The sequence below is a fragment of the Sturnira hondurensis genome, unplaced genomic scaffold (genome assembly GCF_014824575.4).
Source record: "Sturnira hondurensis isolate 20B ecotype Veracruz unplaced genomic scaffold, ASM1482457v3 Scaffold0024333, whole genome shotgun sequence".
Taxonomy (NCBI): Eukaryota; Metazoa; Chordata; class Mammalia; order Chiroptera; family Phyllostomidae; genus Sturnira; species Sturnira hondurensis.
Genome location: NW_028096964.1, coordinates 750989 through 767304, shown reverse-complemented (window position 1 = coordinate 767304; position 16316 = coordinate 750989). Strand labels below are relative to the sequence as shown.

The window sequence follows — 16316 nt, the reverse complement described above, 5'->3', positions numbered from 1 at the left end:
AGATTATTCTTTAACAACTTTATTGAGGTCTAGTTGATAAAAAATTTGATAAGTTTGACATATATATGAATCCCTAAAACTGTTACCTCAAACCTTCAGTTTGAACATACCCATACTGGGAGGTCACAGTCACAGAAAGCCAGACTTTGCCTCTCTTGACATAGAACAAAGGTCTTAGGTGAAAGGGCTGACTTTTTTGGTTCTGATCCATGTTTATTGAACATTTACTGAGCACTTACTAAGGGCTTGGTGCTGAGCTGGGTGCCTGATGTCTGTATAGTTTGTTGATAAACCTGGTGTGCTTTCTCATTCTTAGAAGTTTTTGACTGTAAATATCTTCTTTTTAGGTACACTGGAGCCCCTTATTTTGCAGCAATTTCAGCTCTCAAAGTGGTATGTTTACTTATATCTTGTTTATTAGAAAGAGTTGGGTTGTTTAAATATGATTGAAGCATATGTTTTCCAATAGACATCTACATAAAACTCTATCTTCAGGTAGTTGTGGGTAAGAGAAACATCTTTAAATATACCCTGACCTCTTTTGCACTGATAAAATAACTTGAGACTGACTTCTTTTAAAAATAGAGTTTTATTAGGATTGTACTTTTCCACAGTGATCCTGGGATGCCTTTGCAGTCCTAGCTTAAGCAGTTGACGTCTTTTGACTTTGGCAGTTGCTCATGCTTTTTGATCAAGTCCTTACCACCCATTAGCACAGTTAATGTGACATGGGCTCAGCTCCACGGCCACATTGCTTCCCATAAGCCTCATAAGTGAGGAGGCCTGAGCTGGTCTGGGTTGACCTGCCTCTCGAGTAACAGCAAAAGTCTGCCTTTATTTCTGGCCTTTTCCTGGGTTACGTCTTCTCTTAAGCCTCCTAGCTATAGTTCAACTGCTGCAGTTGGGTGTTTTTCTTTTACGGATAGTGCTGTGTAATTGGAATGGTTGAACACCACACATCCTGTGGTGAATGAATGGCTCTTGCCGAAACCACTTTGGGTGTCTTTTGAGCATGTCCCACGTTAAGACAGCCTCTTGTGCTTGTTTCTCAGGGTGCAGATTTATCCCATGTGTTCTGTACCCGGGAGGCCGCACCTGTGATCAAGTCCTACAGCCCGGAGCTGATTGTTCACCCGGTTCTGTGAGTTGGGCCACACATGGGGTGCTTTACTTGGAGCCATTCTCGTTGGTCTTGTGGTGTCCCTACACTGACTCTCTAAGAGCCTTTAAGTCGCTGCTGTCCTGACAGTTGGCGGGTAGATTGTTTCAGAGGAAAGAAGACAACTGTAAAACGAGCCCATTGTCTGTGGTCAGGAGGAGACAGACAGTGGTGTGTGACAGCATGGGATAAGGTCAGAATATCAGGGTGACATGCCCAGGGCTTGCACCTGTGTGCTGTCAAAAATGTCTGGAGGTTCCTAGGCCCAGGGAAGGTCTGTGGGGCTGCCTGTGGACAGAGCACATGTGGCCGGAACGAGGCGTCTTTTGGGCAGTAACAAAACTGTTCACTCGTTTAGCAGATCTGTGCAGGCCCTGTCCTGGGTTCTACAGAAAGGGCATTGAACGGAGCAGACAGAAACGCCTACCTCTGTGCCCCAGAACTTCCTGTATGATGAAAATGCTCTCCCTTGGTGCTGTCCAGCACTGTGGCTGCTGAGCACCTAAATTGTGGCCAGTAGGAATCAGGAACTGAGTTTTTACTTGAATTTTAATTAAATGTAAAAGCCACACGTGGCTAGTATCTACTCTATTGGGCAACACAACTGGAGATGGACAAACAGCTAAGATAATAGTGTGTCGGGATGATAAGCACCATGGGTAGATGGGAGCAGGGAAGTGATGGAATGCTGGCTGTGCGTGTGGTATGTGCTCTGTGTGTATGCAGTCTTAATAGGGTGTCTTGGGCAGTGATACAGCAAGGGGCATTCAAATAAAGGCTTGAAGATGGTGAGGGAGTGAGTTCTGCAGACGGAAAGAGCTGGCCCAAGAGCTCAAGCTACAGGTATGTTGGAGAGCACTTGGGTGACCAGAGGTTCTGGGCCAGGCTTTGCAGGTTATGGGGGTCATTGTAAGGCTTTTGCCTTTCACATGAATGAGAGTCTGCTGGAGCATTTGAGCAGGGGAGGGATAGGACTGTTTTTGTTTCAAAAGGCTCATCTGGCTACCATGTTGAAAATAAGCTTTTGGAGCCTAGGGAGGAAGCAGGGGTCCCACTAGGAAGTTTGTAAGGATTCTGGTGATTCCGTGATGGGATAGAAATGGGAACTGGGTCAGGTCCTGGGTACCTTTTGAGAAGTATAGCCCCAAAGCTGCTGAACAGTGGTATATGGGAAAGAGGAGACTCAGGAATGCCACCCAGGGTTTGGGCTGAGTGAGTTGTCATTTAATGATGTTGGGAACCTGGGGCGGAGGTGTTGGTCAGGATTTGGGTTGTGGACATGTTTTTAGTTATCTGTTAGATGTCCAAGCAGACATGACTGGTAAGCGTCAGATAGGAGTGGGGCAGTCAGGGAACATGCAATTCTGGGAGTTGTTAATGTGTGGATGGCATTTAAAGCCAAGAAACAAAGCTGAGGCCACACAGGAGTGCGTGCAGGCAGGGAGTACCCCTTTGGAAGCAGGTGGGTGAGGTGGTGGAAGAGGAGGGGTGTTGCAGAGTGGAGTGAAGAGCTGTTTGCAGGCTGTTCTGGAAGGGCCTGTGTGCCTGTAGTCAGAGACAAAGACCTAGATGAGTGGTTGGATTTCATGGTGTAGGGTCATTGGTGCCTTTTACAAGGGCAACTTGTGGAGGACAGAGCCTTATGGAGTGGGTTCTAGGACTCTAAGAAATGAGATGACGAACAGGAGAGTTGTGAAAAACAACAAAATTCTGTGCAGCTGTCAGGTCTTGCTCTAAAGGAGGGCACTGTTAATGCTTTAAAGGGGCCAGTCTCATGAGTCTCGTAGACGACCCCCCAGTGTCTGACGTGCAGGACAGTCTGTAAGTGTGTAAAGCCTGCACTGTTACTTCCACTCCTATGTGATGGAAACAGCTGGCCAAGATAATTTTGAAATTAGCCATAATGTCTTATTTTAACGTGCTTAAAATTTTTTCATGAGCCTTGCTTTTTTTCTTTAAAGGAGGGAAAAGTGTTGTACATTTATAGCTATAGACTCTGTGTTATTGACTCTATTTCTGATGGGAAGAAAGTTCTGTGATGACTTAGTTTTCATGACACCCAAGTCTTCCGCTGATTTTACAGACCCTTGTGGACCACATGAGTAAATTGCTAAGGCCCTTCCCAGGGCCTTGGAAGGGGCACAGCAAGTAGAGGTTCTGATGCTCGAGTTTATCACAGTGAAGATGCCTCTGCCTCTCTCATTCCCTTACTGATACCCCATTCGCCAGACTGGCCTTCTGCCGTTTCCTGTACGTGAGCACTTTTCCACTTCATTTCCTGCCCACGCCACTCGTCCTTGACCTTGTCTGCTTATTCCCAGAGGCATGGCTTCCTTTTCAAGCCTTTCCAGTGGAGGTGGAAAGAAAGGCTTTTTCTTTGTGTACCCTTCACGTACCACTGGGACTAGAGGTGGGAAGTGCATCCCCTTGTTCCTCCTCGCTCCTCTCAGACCAGGGCCGCTCTCTCATTGCTAAAACCTCCAGCTTCTTCGAACTCACACTGTCAGACTGTGGTACCCACTCCTCCTCCTCATGGCAGCTATGTCAGATCCTTGGATCATTGCTTGAATATTTAATGTCTGGCTCAGTGTCTCTCCACCATTGCTCTCCTTAATTAACTATTTGTAATGTGTGTAACTGCTTTATTGAGATATAACTTACTATTCACTCATTTTAATTATATAATGATTTTTGGTGCGTGTACCAAAGTGTTACTATAACCACAGTCTAATTTTAGAAGACTTCCATCACTCCAAAAAGAAACCCCCATCCATTACCCCTCCTAGCCTGAGGCAACCTAGTCTTCCAGTCTACGTAGGTCTGCCTTTTCTGGACATTTCATATGAATGAAATCATATGTGGTCTTTTGTGTCTGCCTTCTTCCACTCAGCACAACATTTTTGAGCTTCATTCTCATTGTAGCATATATCCACACTTCGTTCTTTAAAAAAAAAATAAATTTATACCTCTTTTACCCATTGCTGCAGCCTCACTCCCCACTCCCCTTCTCCTCTGGTAACCACCAATCTGTTCTCTGTATTTATGAACTTTTTTTCTTTTAAGATTTTACATATAACAAAGATCATGTGATATTTGCCTTTGACTTACTTCACTTGACTTAGTGTAGTGCCCTGAAGGGCAGTTCAGTGTTGAGAGCTAACCGTCTACATTGGGGCGTTACAAGATGAACCATGCTGCGGGGCAGACCGAGGAGAGGTGCTGTGCAAGTGCGGGGCGGGGGTCTGGCTTGGATCCTGGAATAGGAAAAGGACACTGGGGGGAAACCGGGAAATTGGTCGTTTCATTAGTAAAAAATAAGGGAAATTTTTAAGTAAACCGACCTGCCCTTCTTTTCCTTGTTTAGCGACAGCCCTGATGCCGTTCGTGAAGTGGGACAGTGGTTGCCCCGACTGCACGCCCTGGTTGTAGGCCCTGGCTTAGGCAGAGAGGATGCTCTTCTGGAAAACGTCAAGGTAATGAGCGGGCTTATTAAACAAACCTGTCCCGATGGACTCGATGCTTAGATCTCGGGAAGTCAGGACAGAAGCATTTTTCTTAAATTTCTGTTGTTTAGTGTTTTGTGTGCCTTGTCATGGAATAATTAAGATGGATAACATTTGGTTTGGGGGATAGAAGAGGAACTAGGCATAAAGGTGGTGATGAACTTAAAACAAAACTGGACCAAAGGAATCTCTTTCTTACTCTGACACCGACTTTTTCATATTGTAACGGGAGGAGGTCACTGTGGAATTAGATGTTCCATGGGTGTCAGCCTGATGTTTCTGTGTTTCACACGTGAGGTGTTGGGAAGTCCTAGTATCCAGACTGAGCAGTGTTAGCACTGGGCAGGGTTTGAGGTCAGGTTTGAGTTCACCTTCCAGCACTAATTCTTTCCTGCTGGGGACTCTGGCAGCTTGCTCCGCCTTGTGGGACGTGTGCCTTCCCTCTAAAGGGGGTGATTGGGACTCCAGGGGAGCCACATTTTATAAAGTGCATTGCAGTGCCAGGCACAGTACATGATACAGTGGGGACAGTTGAAGTTACTGTCACAGATGAAGAGAGTAGGAGAAGATATTTCTGAGACTTAATCTACCAGATATTTTTGTTATAAGTTGTAAATTTAAATAAAAACACAAAAGGTATCTGTTGGTTCTAGCTTTGTGTTTTTAGCTGGGTCCTCTTGAGAGCTCTGTTAGTCCAATTTTTTTAAGCTGGTGGTTTTCCAATGTTCTTGATGTTCTTTTTGGGTCTAGAAAACCCTGGACTTCAGGCTCCATTCATTGGTCAGTTGATTTGCAGCTTTGACCTCTGTTCTATTCCCTGCTGTCCTTCTCAGATAAAAATCTGTATACATGCACAGCCTAGCCAGGCTCCTGGTATCCCAGAGTTATATGTAACGAGGATATAGGTAACGAGACCCTAGTTCCATATATCCACATATCAATACACATCCACATCCATCCACATCCATATATATATATAGTCAGAAGGTATTCAGCCAGGTAATATGAAAAACAGAGGCACTTATTGAAGAAGATACAAGAAACATTGTACAGTGTTTCTTGGCACAATCATGCCTTAGTCTCCTTCAAAGTAGGCACTTTGGGACTGCACAGTTCTCCTAGGCACCATCCATTGCCCCATCATATTTTCCTAAATCTCATCAAGGATCTGAAATCTTTTCCTTTTCAAAGGTAATTTTAGTTTTGGGAAAAGCCAGAAGTTGCTGGGCACCAAGTGCCAAATCTGGGCTGTGGGGGCTGAGTCACCGGGGTGATTTGGTGTTTCGCCAAAAAACTTCTTGAGGCATGATGTGTGAGAAGGCGCATTGTCTTGATGAAGCTACCAATCACCAGTTGCCCATAGCTGTGGCTTCCTAAATCATCTGAATAGTTTCTGCAGAGGAACGTTCAAGCTTAACGCAAAATTTGTTGCAGACTCATTGCTCTACTCGCTCAGTCATTTGAATGTGATGGCCACAAAATACATGTTCTCACTCAACAGCATCTATCACCCCCACTGACAAGTCCAGCAAAGTTGCTATTGTTCACACACGCACATTCCGGTCCACTGTCCTTGGCTGCCAGGTTACATAGATGTTGTGCAAACCGTTCTCATTATAGTCTTGGCTGGACTTTTTCTGGGCAGATCTTGTGTGTGAGATGGTGCTGTAACCTCAGGATGTCGAGAATGACTCCAAATCAAGGAATTTGCCTGATGCCCTCAGATAGTGCCTGGCCATGTGCCCACTAAAGGATTCAAGGTCATACCAAACATGACTTAGCATTCTCATCGTCATTAACCAAGAGGGACTATTTTTGGCTTAGTTTTTATGTTTTGGGCTAAATTCAACAGACTGAAAGGAAGGTGCAGACGGCTGTGTGTTAGTTGCACTTTCTTGGCAGTCTGATTAGTAAAGAACATTTTTAAAAGGTAGGAAGTGTGTTTGCTTTACTAGAATTTAGTGAGAACATGGATATTAAGTGTACCTCCCATGACACATCTTCCTGTTTCAGCCTTTGAGGTGGAAATTGGGGTTTGAAATTTCACTTTCTGTGAATAATCATTGAGGAGAAACCACCATGACAAATGACAGGTGACTGGGGTGAATGGAATTGAGCAATAAATTTGTTTTTTTACTTTAAAATTGATAGTAGATACATTTTATTGCCTCTTTCAAAAGGGCTGATTAAAATGTGTGTATCCTCTGGAGAATGTTTTGCTAAGTGAAATAAGCCAGACACAGACAGGTATACTGCATGATCTCACTCTTCGTGCAGTCAAAGTAGTCCAGCTCATAGAAACTGAGGGCGAAAAGATGGCTGCCAGGGCTGGGGTTCAGGGAACAGGAGGGTGTTGGTCAAAAGTGTCCGCATTTTCAGTTAGGGTGAATAAGTTCGGATGTAGAGCCTGGTGACTAGAGACAGTGTTGTATTATATATTGAAATTTGCTAAGAGGCAGGTAGATCTTAAATGTTCAGACCTATTGAGGTGATAGGTATAATAGCTTGATTGTGGTGATTATTTCATACATATATCAAAACATCAATTTGATATTTTATTTGAATTTATATGATGATTGAAACATCAATTTGAATTTATATAATGATTTGTCAATTGTACTGCAGTAAAGTTGGAAAAAAACAAATGTATCCTGAGTTTTATGCTTGGGAAGGGACAGGGGATGTCTGCTCCTACTCCTCTCCAAGGTCTCTCACGCTACTTTGCATTTTAGAGTTTTTCATTTAATGAAAATTCTCCAAACAGCCCTGGCTGTTGTGGATTGAGCACTGGCCTGCGAGCCAAAGGGTTGCCAGTTCAGTTCCCAGTCAGGGCACATGCCTGGGTTTCAGGCCAGGTTCTGAATAGGGGGTGCTCGAGAGGCAACCACACACTGATGTTTTTCTCCCTCTCTTTCTCCCTCCCTTCCCCTCTCTCTAAAAATAAGTAGATAAAACCCTGACAAAAAAAAGAGAGAAAATGCTCCAAACAAAGAAAAGGAGCCCACTGCCTAGAACTGGAAGGCAGCCCAAAGTCTGTGGGGTGCTGGGCTATTGAGTGGCTCTGAACAGAATGCCTTGTGCTTCACTGGGCTCTGGAATGAGGAACTGTGATAATAGACTGCTGGTGTGGGAGGGGCAGCTATTCACTCCTATGACAAAGAGGAGCAGGAGATCCTCTTTGCCAAGAGATCAGGAGAGATTACTGAGCCAGCAGTTGTGCCATCAGGATAAATAATCTGAGAGGCTGTCAAATATAGTTTAAAAGTAGCTGTAGATGACAAGTTGTGCAAAGTAGAGGATTTCATGTAGAATTCTTCTGGTTCTAAGCCACCTGGTATTAGCATGGGCTATACAAGTTTGTGGGGCCGTGCCATTCAGGTCTTTGAAAGTCTTAACCTCTTTCTGAAAAGTAGGAGTTAATTATGATTGAGAAGTGCTAGACCCTTTGGTTTTTCCGAGTAGGAGACCTCTCCCGGGGAATTTCCATGTGTTACCGACAAATCTGTGACGCACCTTGTGTTCCGAGTTACTGGTGCCCGGCACAGTAGGGGCCCAGCACAGGTCATGGAGGTCTGGCCGTGCCTCTTTGCCGGATGGTTTGTCTTTGCAGAGAGAAGCAAAGTGAGGGTTTCTGCCAGAATGGAGCCAGAGTGTTTGTTCCCACAATGAGCCTTGTGATGTTGAGATTCTTGACCTTTGTTGACCAATAAACCTTTGGCCCCACTGGTCATGACAAAATGGAGCTCATGACACACTCTCTGGTGTCCTCTTTTAACCTCATCCTTAAATGCCTTGTTGTTGTTGATTCTGTAATTGTGGTATTTCTTAGGTAGTGTGGAGACTGGTGTTTAGGTTTGACTTCTGGTGCTTCCTCAGTACAGCCTGGTAGGCTGTAGGCTGACCGCCATCTGCTGGTGTAATCACACCATGAAGACATCTGTGACCAGGAAGAGACCCACACCTGGCTCCATGATTTCAGACTTTCAGCCTCCAGAACTACGAACAATAAATTTCTGTTGTTTAGAAGCCACATGTCTGTAGTATTTCGTTATAGCAGCCTGCATAGCTGAAGACAGCATAGTTTGCCCACGATTTGCTTCAGGGCATTTGTCAGGGTGTTTTCTGAACAAAACGTGGACTGTGTACTCCCTGTCGACAGCTTTGATCTGCAGGCCACATGCTTGGGGCTTGCCAGCCTATTCCTCCTCGTGTGAGATTCCTGCCAGGCCCTGGCCACCATCCTGACCGTCCTGCCCACCTGAGCCATGTCCAGATGTGTTCAGCCCTGAGGAGGTCCAATGCAGGGCATTTGTCCCTTTATCCTGAACCAAGGAGGACTCCCCTGTATTTCTGAGCACTTGCCACGCAGGTAATTCATTCCTCAGTGAAGGATTTAATACGTGGAAAATTTAAGATCAGCAATTAGAAATGAGATTATTTTTTAAACAGCTGCTTAAGTGAATGAGAAATATGCATGAATTTTACCAGAATTCCACATAAGCATTTTTTCTTCCTTAGGGGACAGATGTGTGTACTAGGGCTACGTAGAACACTGGACTGGGGGTGGGGGGACAGTGACTAGCCGGGGGACCTGAGACAGGCTGTGCAGCTTTCTGTTTCTGATTCATGAAATGAATTCTGTTTCATGATAATGAAAACAGGTTTCTGTTTTCATTATCATGTTGTACTTACTGAATTATTAAGTTTAGTGGAATCTGTGAATCGTATACTAATATTATGTATGTATTGTGTGCCAGGTACTTTTCTGATTACTTTATATTACTGAGCCCATTTAGTTCTAACAACAACCCTCTGGGTAGGTATTAGCATTATTTCCACTTTACAAACGTGGAAACTGATACAGAGAGATGATGTCTTCTGCAAGTATCATATGCCCACAGTCATCCAGGTAGGACTAGTGAGTGGTATTTATGTCCAGAACGTCCAGTGCCAGAATTGATACTCTTGATACTTAAGCTCTGAGGAGTAAATGAGATCGTGTGTGTAAAAGCATCTTCAGGGGGCTGTGAAAGTAAACAGAAGTATTTATTTTAATTCTGCTGCTGTGTGCTCTGTGCTATGTGTGGCCCCAAGGACTCAGAACCCCAGTACTGTCTGGGGTATAATAAAGAATTGGCTGGTCTTTATCCCTTTTCCTAGGAGGGAGCCTCTAAACGGTTGGAATTTTTTGAGTGATAGAAATGGCTCTTATTTAAGGTGGGCCTCTTGGACCACACCTGAGTTTATGCTGAAGCGTTGACTCCAGGGGCCTTTACACCAGGAATTTGAGATTGGAGTTGTTGCCACCTCCAGGGCAGGGCGGAAAGGGGGCAGCAGATTGAGTTCAGTCACATGGACAGTGATTCCTTCCTTTACGCAAACATAGTATGGAAGACCCCCATAAACTCAGGAGAGCTTCGTGGTTGGGACACACACAGATTTGCCTAGTGAGGGGTGGGGGGTGGTGTGTGTGTGTCCTGGGACCTTCCCAGACCTCGCCGCTTGTATTTCTCCATGTATTTGACTGGTCCTGATTTTATCTTTAATAATAAACTGTAATTGAAGGTATAGTGTTTTCCTAAGTCCTGTGTCATCCTAGAAAATGATCAGACCTGAGGGGTTGGTGGGAACCCCCAAATTTGTAACCATTTGGTCAGAAGTGCGGTGGCCTGGGAACCCATGAGCCTCCAGCTGGTATCTGAAGAGAGGGCAGTCTTATAGGGGGGTCTTGCCCTTTACCTGTGAAAGTTGCCCATTTCCAGGTGGGCAGAACTATACTCCAGCTAGTATCCAGGGAAGTCACAAAGGGATGTGGTATCAGTGTCGCCCTCTTTGGACATACTCACTCTCCTGCGATACCTGTTCAGACCCTTTGTGAATCCCACTCAGGGACTGTATTTCATAGGAAAATATCCTAGTTCAGGGAGTGGAATCCTAATTTGTAAACCCTTATGTATGGGGTGTCTTACTACGACCAGACCGGGCATAATAAAGTGAATTTTGATATATTACTTGGCTGCAATACCATGACTATTTAGTTTTTTTCTACAGTCATATTACAGACAAGCAAACTATGTTGAACCAAGGAAAACTGTGTCTAATATACTAAAGTAAAAAATAACGATAGATTACAGCAACATATAAACATATTAAAGAGGGATCAGGTGCAAATTTAAGGTGAATAAAGCTATAGAGTTCTCTGTACTTCAAGGTTTTTCCTCTGTGAATTTAAGTTCATAGTAAAAACTTTAGTGTGTTTATTAAGCAAACAACCCCCTTTGCAGAGTACAAGTCAGGAGGTGGGAAGTGACTGTGCCTCACTGTATTTCCCAGCGCAGTCTCCAGAGTTCACGCTTCCTTTCATTCTTTTGGACTTTTCTCCCTCTCAATGTAAAATAGCAATTGTGGAAATGAGAATTGCTAACATTTCTTGTATTCTAGCTAATACAAAGCAATGTATTGTGCTTTTCTCCTGCTCAGCACCTACCACATAGCAGGCATTTACTAGATTTTTTTCTGAATGAATTCATTATCTGGTATAATCTTGAAACAACCCCATTAGATAGATTTCTATTCTTTTTGTTGTTGTTGTTGGCTTAAATAACAGAAATTTCTTTCTTAAAGTTCTGGAGGTTAGAAATCCAAGGTCATTGTGCCAGCAGATTCAGTGTCCGGTGAGAACCCACTTCCTGGTTTGCAGGCAGACACTTCGCTGTGTCCTCTTCACATGGTTTAGAGAGAGATCATCTGTCTCATTGCTCTTGCAATTTAACTTATTGGGGTGACATTGGTTAATAAAATTAAATAGGTTTCAGGTGTACAAGTCTATAATGCATCATCGGTATATTGAATTGTGTGTTTATCATTCCAAGTCGTATCTTCTTCCATCTCCATTTATCCCCCTTCACCCCCTTACACCCCCTGCATCCTCCTTTTCCCTCTTGTAATCACCATGCTATTGTGTGTCTATGAGTTTTTTTGTTGTTTTTGCTCAATCCCTTCACCTTTCTCACACAGCCCCCCAAAACCCCGCTCCCGTCTGACAGCTGTCAGTCTGTTCTCTGTGTCTGTGGATTTATGTCCTTCTTTGAAATTCTAATGATTAAATATTATATTCATTTTAAAGGCTTTAATCACTTATAATCACCATGATACAATGTGTGTGTGTGTGTATAAATATCTATTGAACGTGTTTGAAGAGGTATAATTGTGCTTTGAAATATGCAACAGGAAATATAATTTGATATAAAAAACGAACTAATTACACACAAAAAACTCAGTTTGTTTCAATAAGAACCCATTGCAGATTCTGGAATGATTGTCGCAGGCATGTCCCTAGTCGTGTTGGACTTCTCCAGCTTTGACTGGAGTGATGTGGGCTCCCCAACACCAATTCTAATGTCTCTCCGAATAGTTTCTTGCTTCACCTTTGTGAAGCTCAGTTTGACCTTCACCAAAGGAACACCCTCCGTCACACTGCTACCCGTTTCTTCCATTTCTTGCTTCGGTAACCTCAGTGGTCCGGTCCTTTCAGTCACTCTACCACTTCCTTGCCGGTATCATTCCCTGCCTTACTCAGCTGAGCTTGAGCCGTGTGGTATTCTGGAACCAAGTGCTCAAGCTGAGTGTTGATGTACTTCTCTCAGCCGCCCGTCTTCCAGAGTCCTGCTATTTCGTTAAGGAGTTTGTCCAAAAATCCTGTGGTCTCTTTCAGAGGAGATTCAGTCCCACTTTTGTGTTGGTGCATTAGGTCAACATTGAATCTCCAGTCCTTACTGTCAGTCCTAATCGTGACTTTCAGTTGTGGTAGTACACATTCCATTCCTAGACTCCATTCTCCAGCATCTGTTGTGGAATTTAAAACATTAAGATCAGTAAAGTTTTCTTCATTGTCTCTTCCTCAAATTCTGCATCCACTTTCTTTAATATTAATACTGCACCATCTTCCGGAACAATTTCGTATTATTCTCCCTCTGGAGATGGTGGTCTTTTCCAGGTGAAACCAGTTTGTTTTAATGCTTCTTCAGCTAAACAGTCAAGAACACAGCATTACTGCTCTCCACAACCCAACTTTAGTTTTGAAGGGGGAAAATCTGCAGTTCTTCCAAATGATTGAAGCTCAGATGATGTGTTGGAGATTGCTGAGTAGGGTCGTCATATTCCTGAGGCTGCTCACAGGGGTGTCCTGCATTGTTAACCGACCAGGTGGCAAGAGTGCAAACCATGTAGAACTGTTCACCAAGGTTGGTAAGCAGTACAAAACAGTGTCTTGATGGGGGCTTCAGGTTGTTCTTTCCGAGGAGTTCCTTCTTATAGAGGAGCCGCTTCGGTCACTTCATCAGGTCCTTCATCACTACAAAAAGGTGGTAGGCCACGCCAGGACCCCACTCCAGGACCACCTCTCCAGGACCACCTCTCCAGCCCCTTGCCTAGGGACCGAGACACCCCATCCTCCAACCTGATGGCATGACAACTGCTGCGGTGGCCACCATCACAGAACAGACCGAAAGAGCCCAACTCGGGCTCCAGCTCACAGATTTCGGCAGCCTGTGCAGCTGCAGCTGAGGCTGCTGAGTTTCCATTCTTACCCTTCTTTTTCTGATGAAGAAATTGAATACTGCAGAAATTAAATTACATTCTAGAAGTGGTTATGTAAGAAAGTAAATTGTTGATTTTTTTAAACAACTTTATTGAGATGAGATTTTTACTTACCATACAGTTCACCCATTTAAAGTGTACAATTCATTGGTTTCTAATATTGTTAATATAGCGAGAATGGTTTGCATGACACTGACGTAACCTGGCAGCCAAGGAGAGTGGACTGGAATGTGTATGTGTGAACAATAACAAATTCACTGTAGGGGTCGTAGATGCTGTTGAGTGAGCATGTACTGGGTGGCCATTGCATTAAAAGTGACTGAGCAAGTAGAGCAACAAACCTGCATAAAATTTCACATGAAGCTTGAATATTCCTCTGCGAAAACTATTCGCATGATTCAGAAGGCCAGGGCTATGGGCAGTGGGTGATTGGCAGCTTCATCAAGACACTGCTCTCTCATGCATCACATCTCATGCAGTTTCTTGGCAAAACATCAAATCACAAAGGTGACTCAGCCCCCTTACAGATTAGATTTGGCATTTGGTGCCCTGTGACTTCTGGCTTTTCACAAAACTAAAATCACCTTTGAAGGGGAAGGGATTTCAGACCATCAATGAGGTTCAGGAAAATACGACAGGGCAGCTGATGGTGTTGGGGAGAATTATGTGAGGTCCCAAGGTGCCTACTTTGAAGGGACTGAGGCATCACTGTTCTATGTACAGTGTTTCTTGTATCTTGTATCTTCTTCATTAAATGTCTTTATTTTTCATAGTGTGTGGCTGCATACCTTCTGGACAGACTTTGTATTCATGGAATTGTGTAGCCATCACCACGATCAATTTTAGGACATTTTCATCACCTAAAAAAGAAACCCTATACTCATTAACTATTACTCCCTGTTTCTCTCATCCTCCTCAACCCCCAACAACCACTAATCAACTTGCTCTCTCTGTGGATTTGCCTATGTTAGACCTTTCATGAAAATGGAGTCATATAATATGTGGCATTTTGTGGCTAGTTTTGTTCACTTGGCATAATCTCAAGGTTCATCCATGGTGTATAGTGCCATAACTTCACTTTTACTGCTGTTTAGTATTCCATTATATGGGTAGACCATATTTTGTGTATCCATTCATCAGGATGGACATTTGCATTGTTTCCACTGTTGGCTGTTATGGATAATGCTGCTGTGGACATTTGTTCATGGGTTTTGTGGTAACTCGCTCACATTTTTGAGGAGCCACCAGTGTTTTCCTCGGCAGCTGCACCACCTGTGTTCCCATCGGCAGTGTGTGAGGGTTCGGATTTCTCCAAGTACTCTCCAACATTGTTATTGTCCGTCTTTTTCATTATAGCTGTCCCAGGAGGTGTGAAGTGGCATCTCATTGTGGGTGCGGGCGTTTTCTCGCTGTGGTTTTGGTCCTGGATGGCTAATGTTGAGTATTTTTTTAAGTGCTGTTGGTCATTTGTAGATCTTTGAAGTATCTATTCATATTCTTTCTCTACTTAAAAATTACTTTTCTTTTTATAATTGAGTTTTTTAAATCTTTGTATTTTCTAGATACAAATCCTTTATCAGAGATAGAATTTACAAATATTTTCTCATTCTGTGGGTTGTCTTCTCATTTTCTTGATGGTATTGTTTATAGCACAAATTTTTAATTTTGATAGTCAATTTTACCTATTTTTCTCTTGTCACTTATGCCTTTGCTGACTCATCTAAGATACAGTTTTGCCTGATGCAAAATTTACATTTTCTTATGAGAGCATTGTTTTAGTTCTTATGTTTAGGTCCTGTGGTCCATTTTGAGTTAATTTTAGTTTATGGTATAAGGAAGAGGACAAATTTCATTTTTTTGCAAGTGAATATCCAATTGATCAAGTACCATTTATTGAAAAGACTTCTTTCCTCCAGTGGATCGTGTAGGCACCCTTGTTGAAAATCAGTTGACATAAATGTCAGGGTTTACTTCTGGGCTCTCTTTTCTGTTTCTTTGGCCTGTACCGCCGTCCTTGTCCAGCACCACGCTCCTTATTCATACAGCTCTGTGGTCAGTTTTGAAATGGGAAAGTGTGCAGCTCTTGAACTTGTCTTTTCAAAGTTGTTTGGCCTAATTCTGGGTCCTGTGCATTTCCATGTCAGTTATTTAAATTTTTATATTTATATATTTTATATGTTATTTACATTTATCATATCATATCTTATAAATTTTATTTTACATTAATTATTTTACTCAATATGTATTTATTTATTTATTTATTTATTTTTGTTGTTATTCTGTTACAGTTGTCCCAGTTTTTCCCCTTTTGTCCTCCTCTGCCCAGTCCACATTGTTGTCCATGTCCCTGGGTCTTCCATACATGTTCTTTGGCTAGTCCCTTCCCCTTCCTTCCATCATTTTCCCCTCCCTCGTCCCCTCTGGCCACTGTCAGTCTGCTCCATGTTTCTATATCTCAGATTCTATTTTGCTCTTTAGTTTATTCATTAGATTCCTCTTATAAGAGATCATATGGTGTTTGCCTTTCACGTCTTGGCTTATTTCACTTAGCATAATATTCTCCGCTTCCATCTATACTGTTGCAAAAGGTAGGAGTTCCTTCTTTGTTTCCACTGCATAATATTCCATTGTGTAAAAGTACCACAGTTTTTTAATCCACTCATCTACTGATGGGCACTTAGGCTGTTTCTAGCACTTGGCTGTTACAAATAGTGCTGCGTAAGTTCTTTTAAATTGGTGTTTCAGGATTCTTAGGGCATATTCTCTTCAGTGGAATCACCAGGTCAAAGGCAGTCCTATTTTTGATTTTTTGAGGAAGTTCCATACTGTTTTCCACAGTGACTGCACCAGCCTGCATTCCCACCAGCAGTGCACCAGGGTTCCCTTTCTCTACTTCCTCGCCAGGACTTGTTGTTTGTTGATTTAATGATGGCCATTCTGACAGGTATGACATGATATCTCATTGTAGTTTTAATTTGTATCTCTCTGATGGCTGGTGATGTTGAGCATCTTTTCACATATTTGTGGGCCCTCTATATGTCCTCCTTGGAGAAGTG

At 43.1% G+C, this 16316-nt stretch overlaps 1 protein-coding gene across 6 annotated transcripts in view; it reads left to right on the top strand.

The window, feature by feature from the left end:
- The window catches only part of NAXD (NAD(P)HX dehydratase), a 39429-nt gene that overhangs the window by 12277 nt on the left and 10836 nt on the right, over positions 1-16316 (top strand). For 5 of the 6 annotated variants that reach the window (XM_037038366.1, XM_037038365.1, XM_037038367.1 and 2 more), the window contains exons 3-5: positions 348-393; positions 1053-1141; positions 4524-4632. In XM_037038366.1, the coding sequence (XP_036894261.1) occupies positions 348-393; positions 1053-1141; positions 4524-4632 (244 nt within the window). The remainder of the gene's footprint in view (positions 1-347; positions 394-1052; positions 1142-4523; positions 4633-16316) is intronic. The other variant, XM_037038370.1, reaches the window with a different exon arrangement.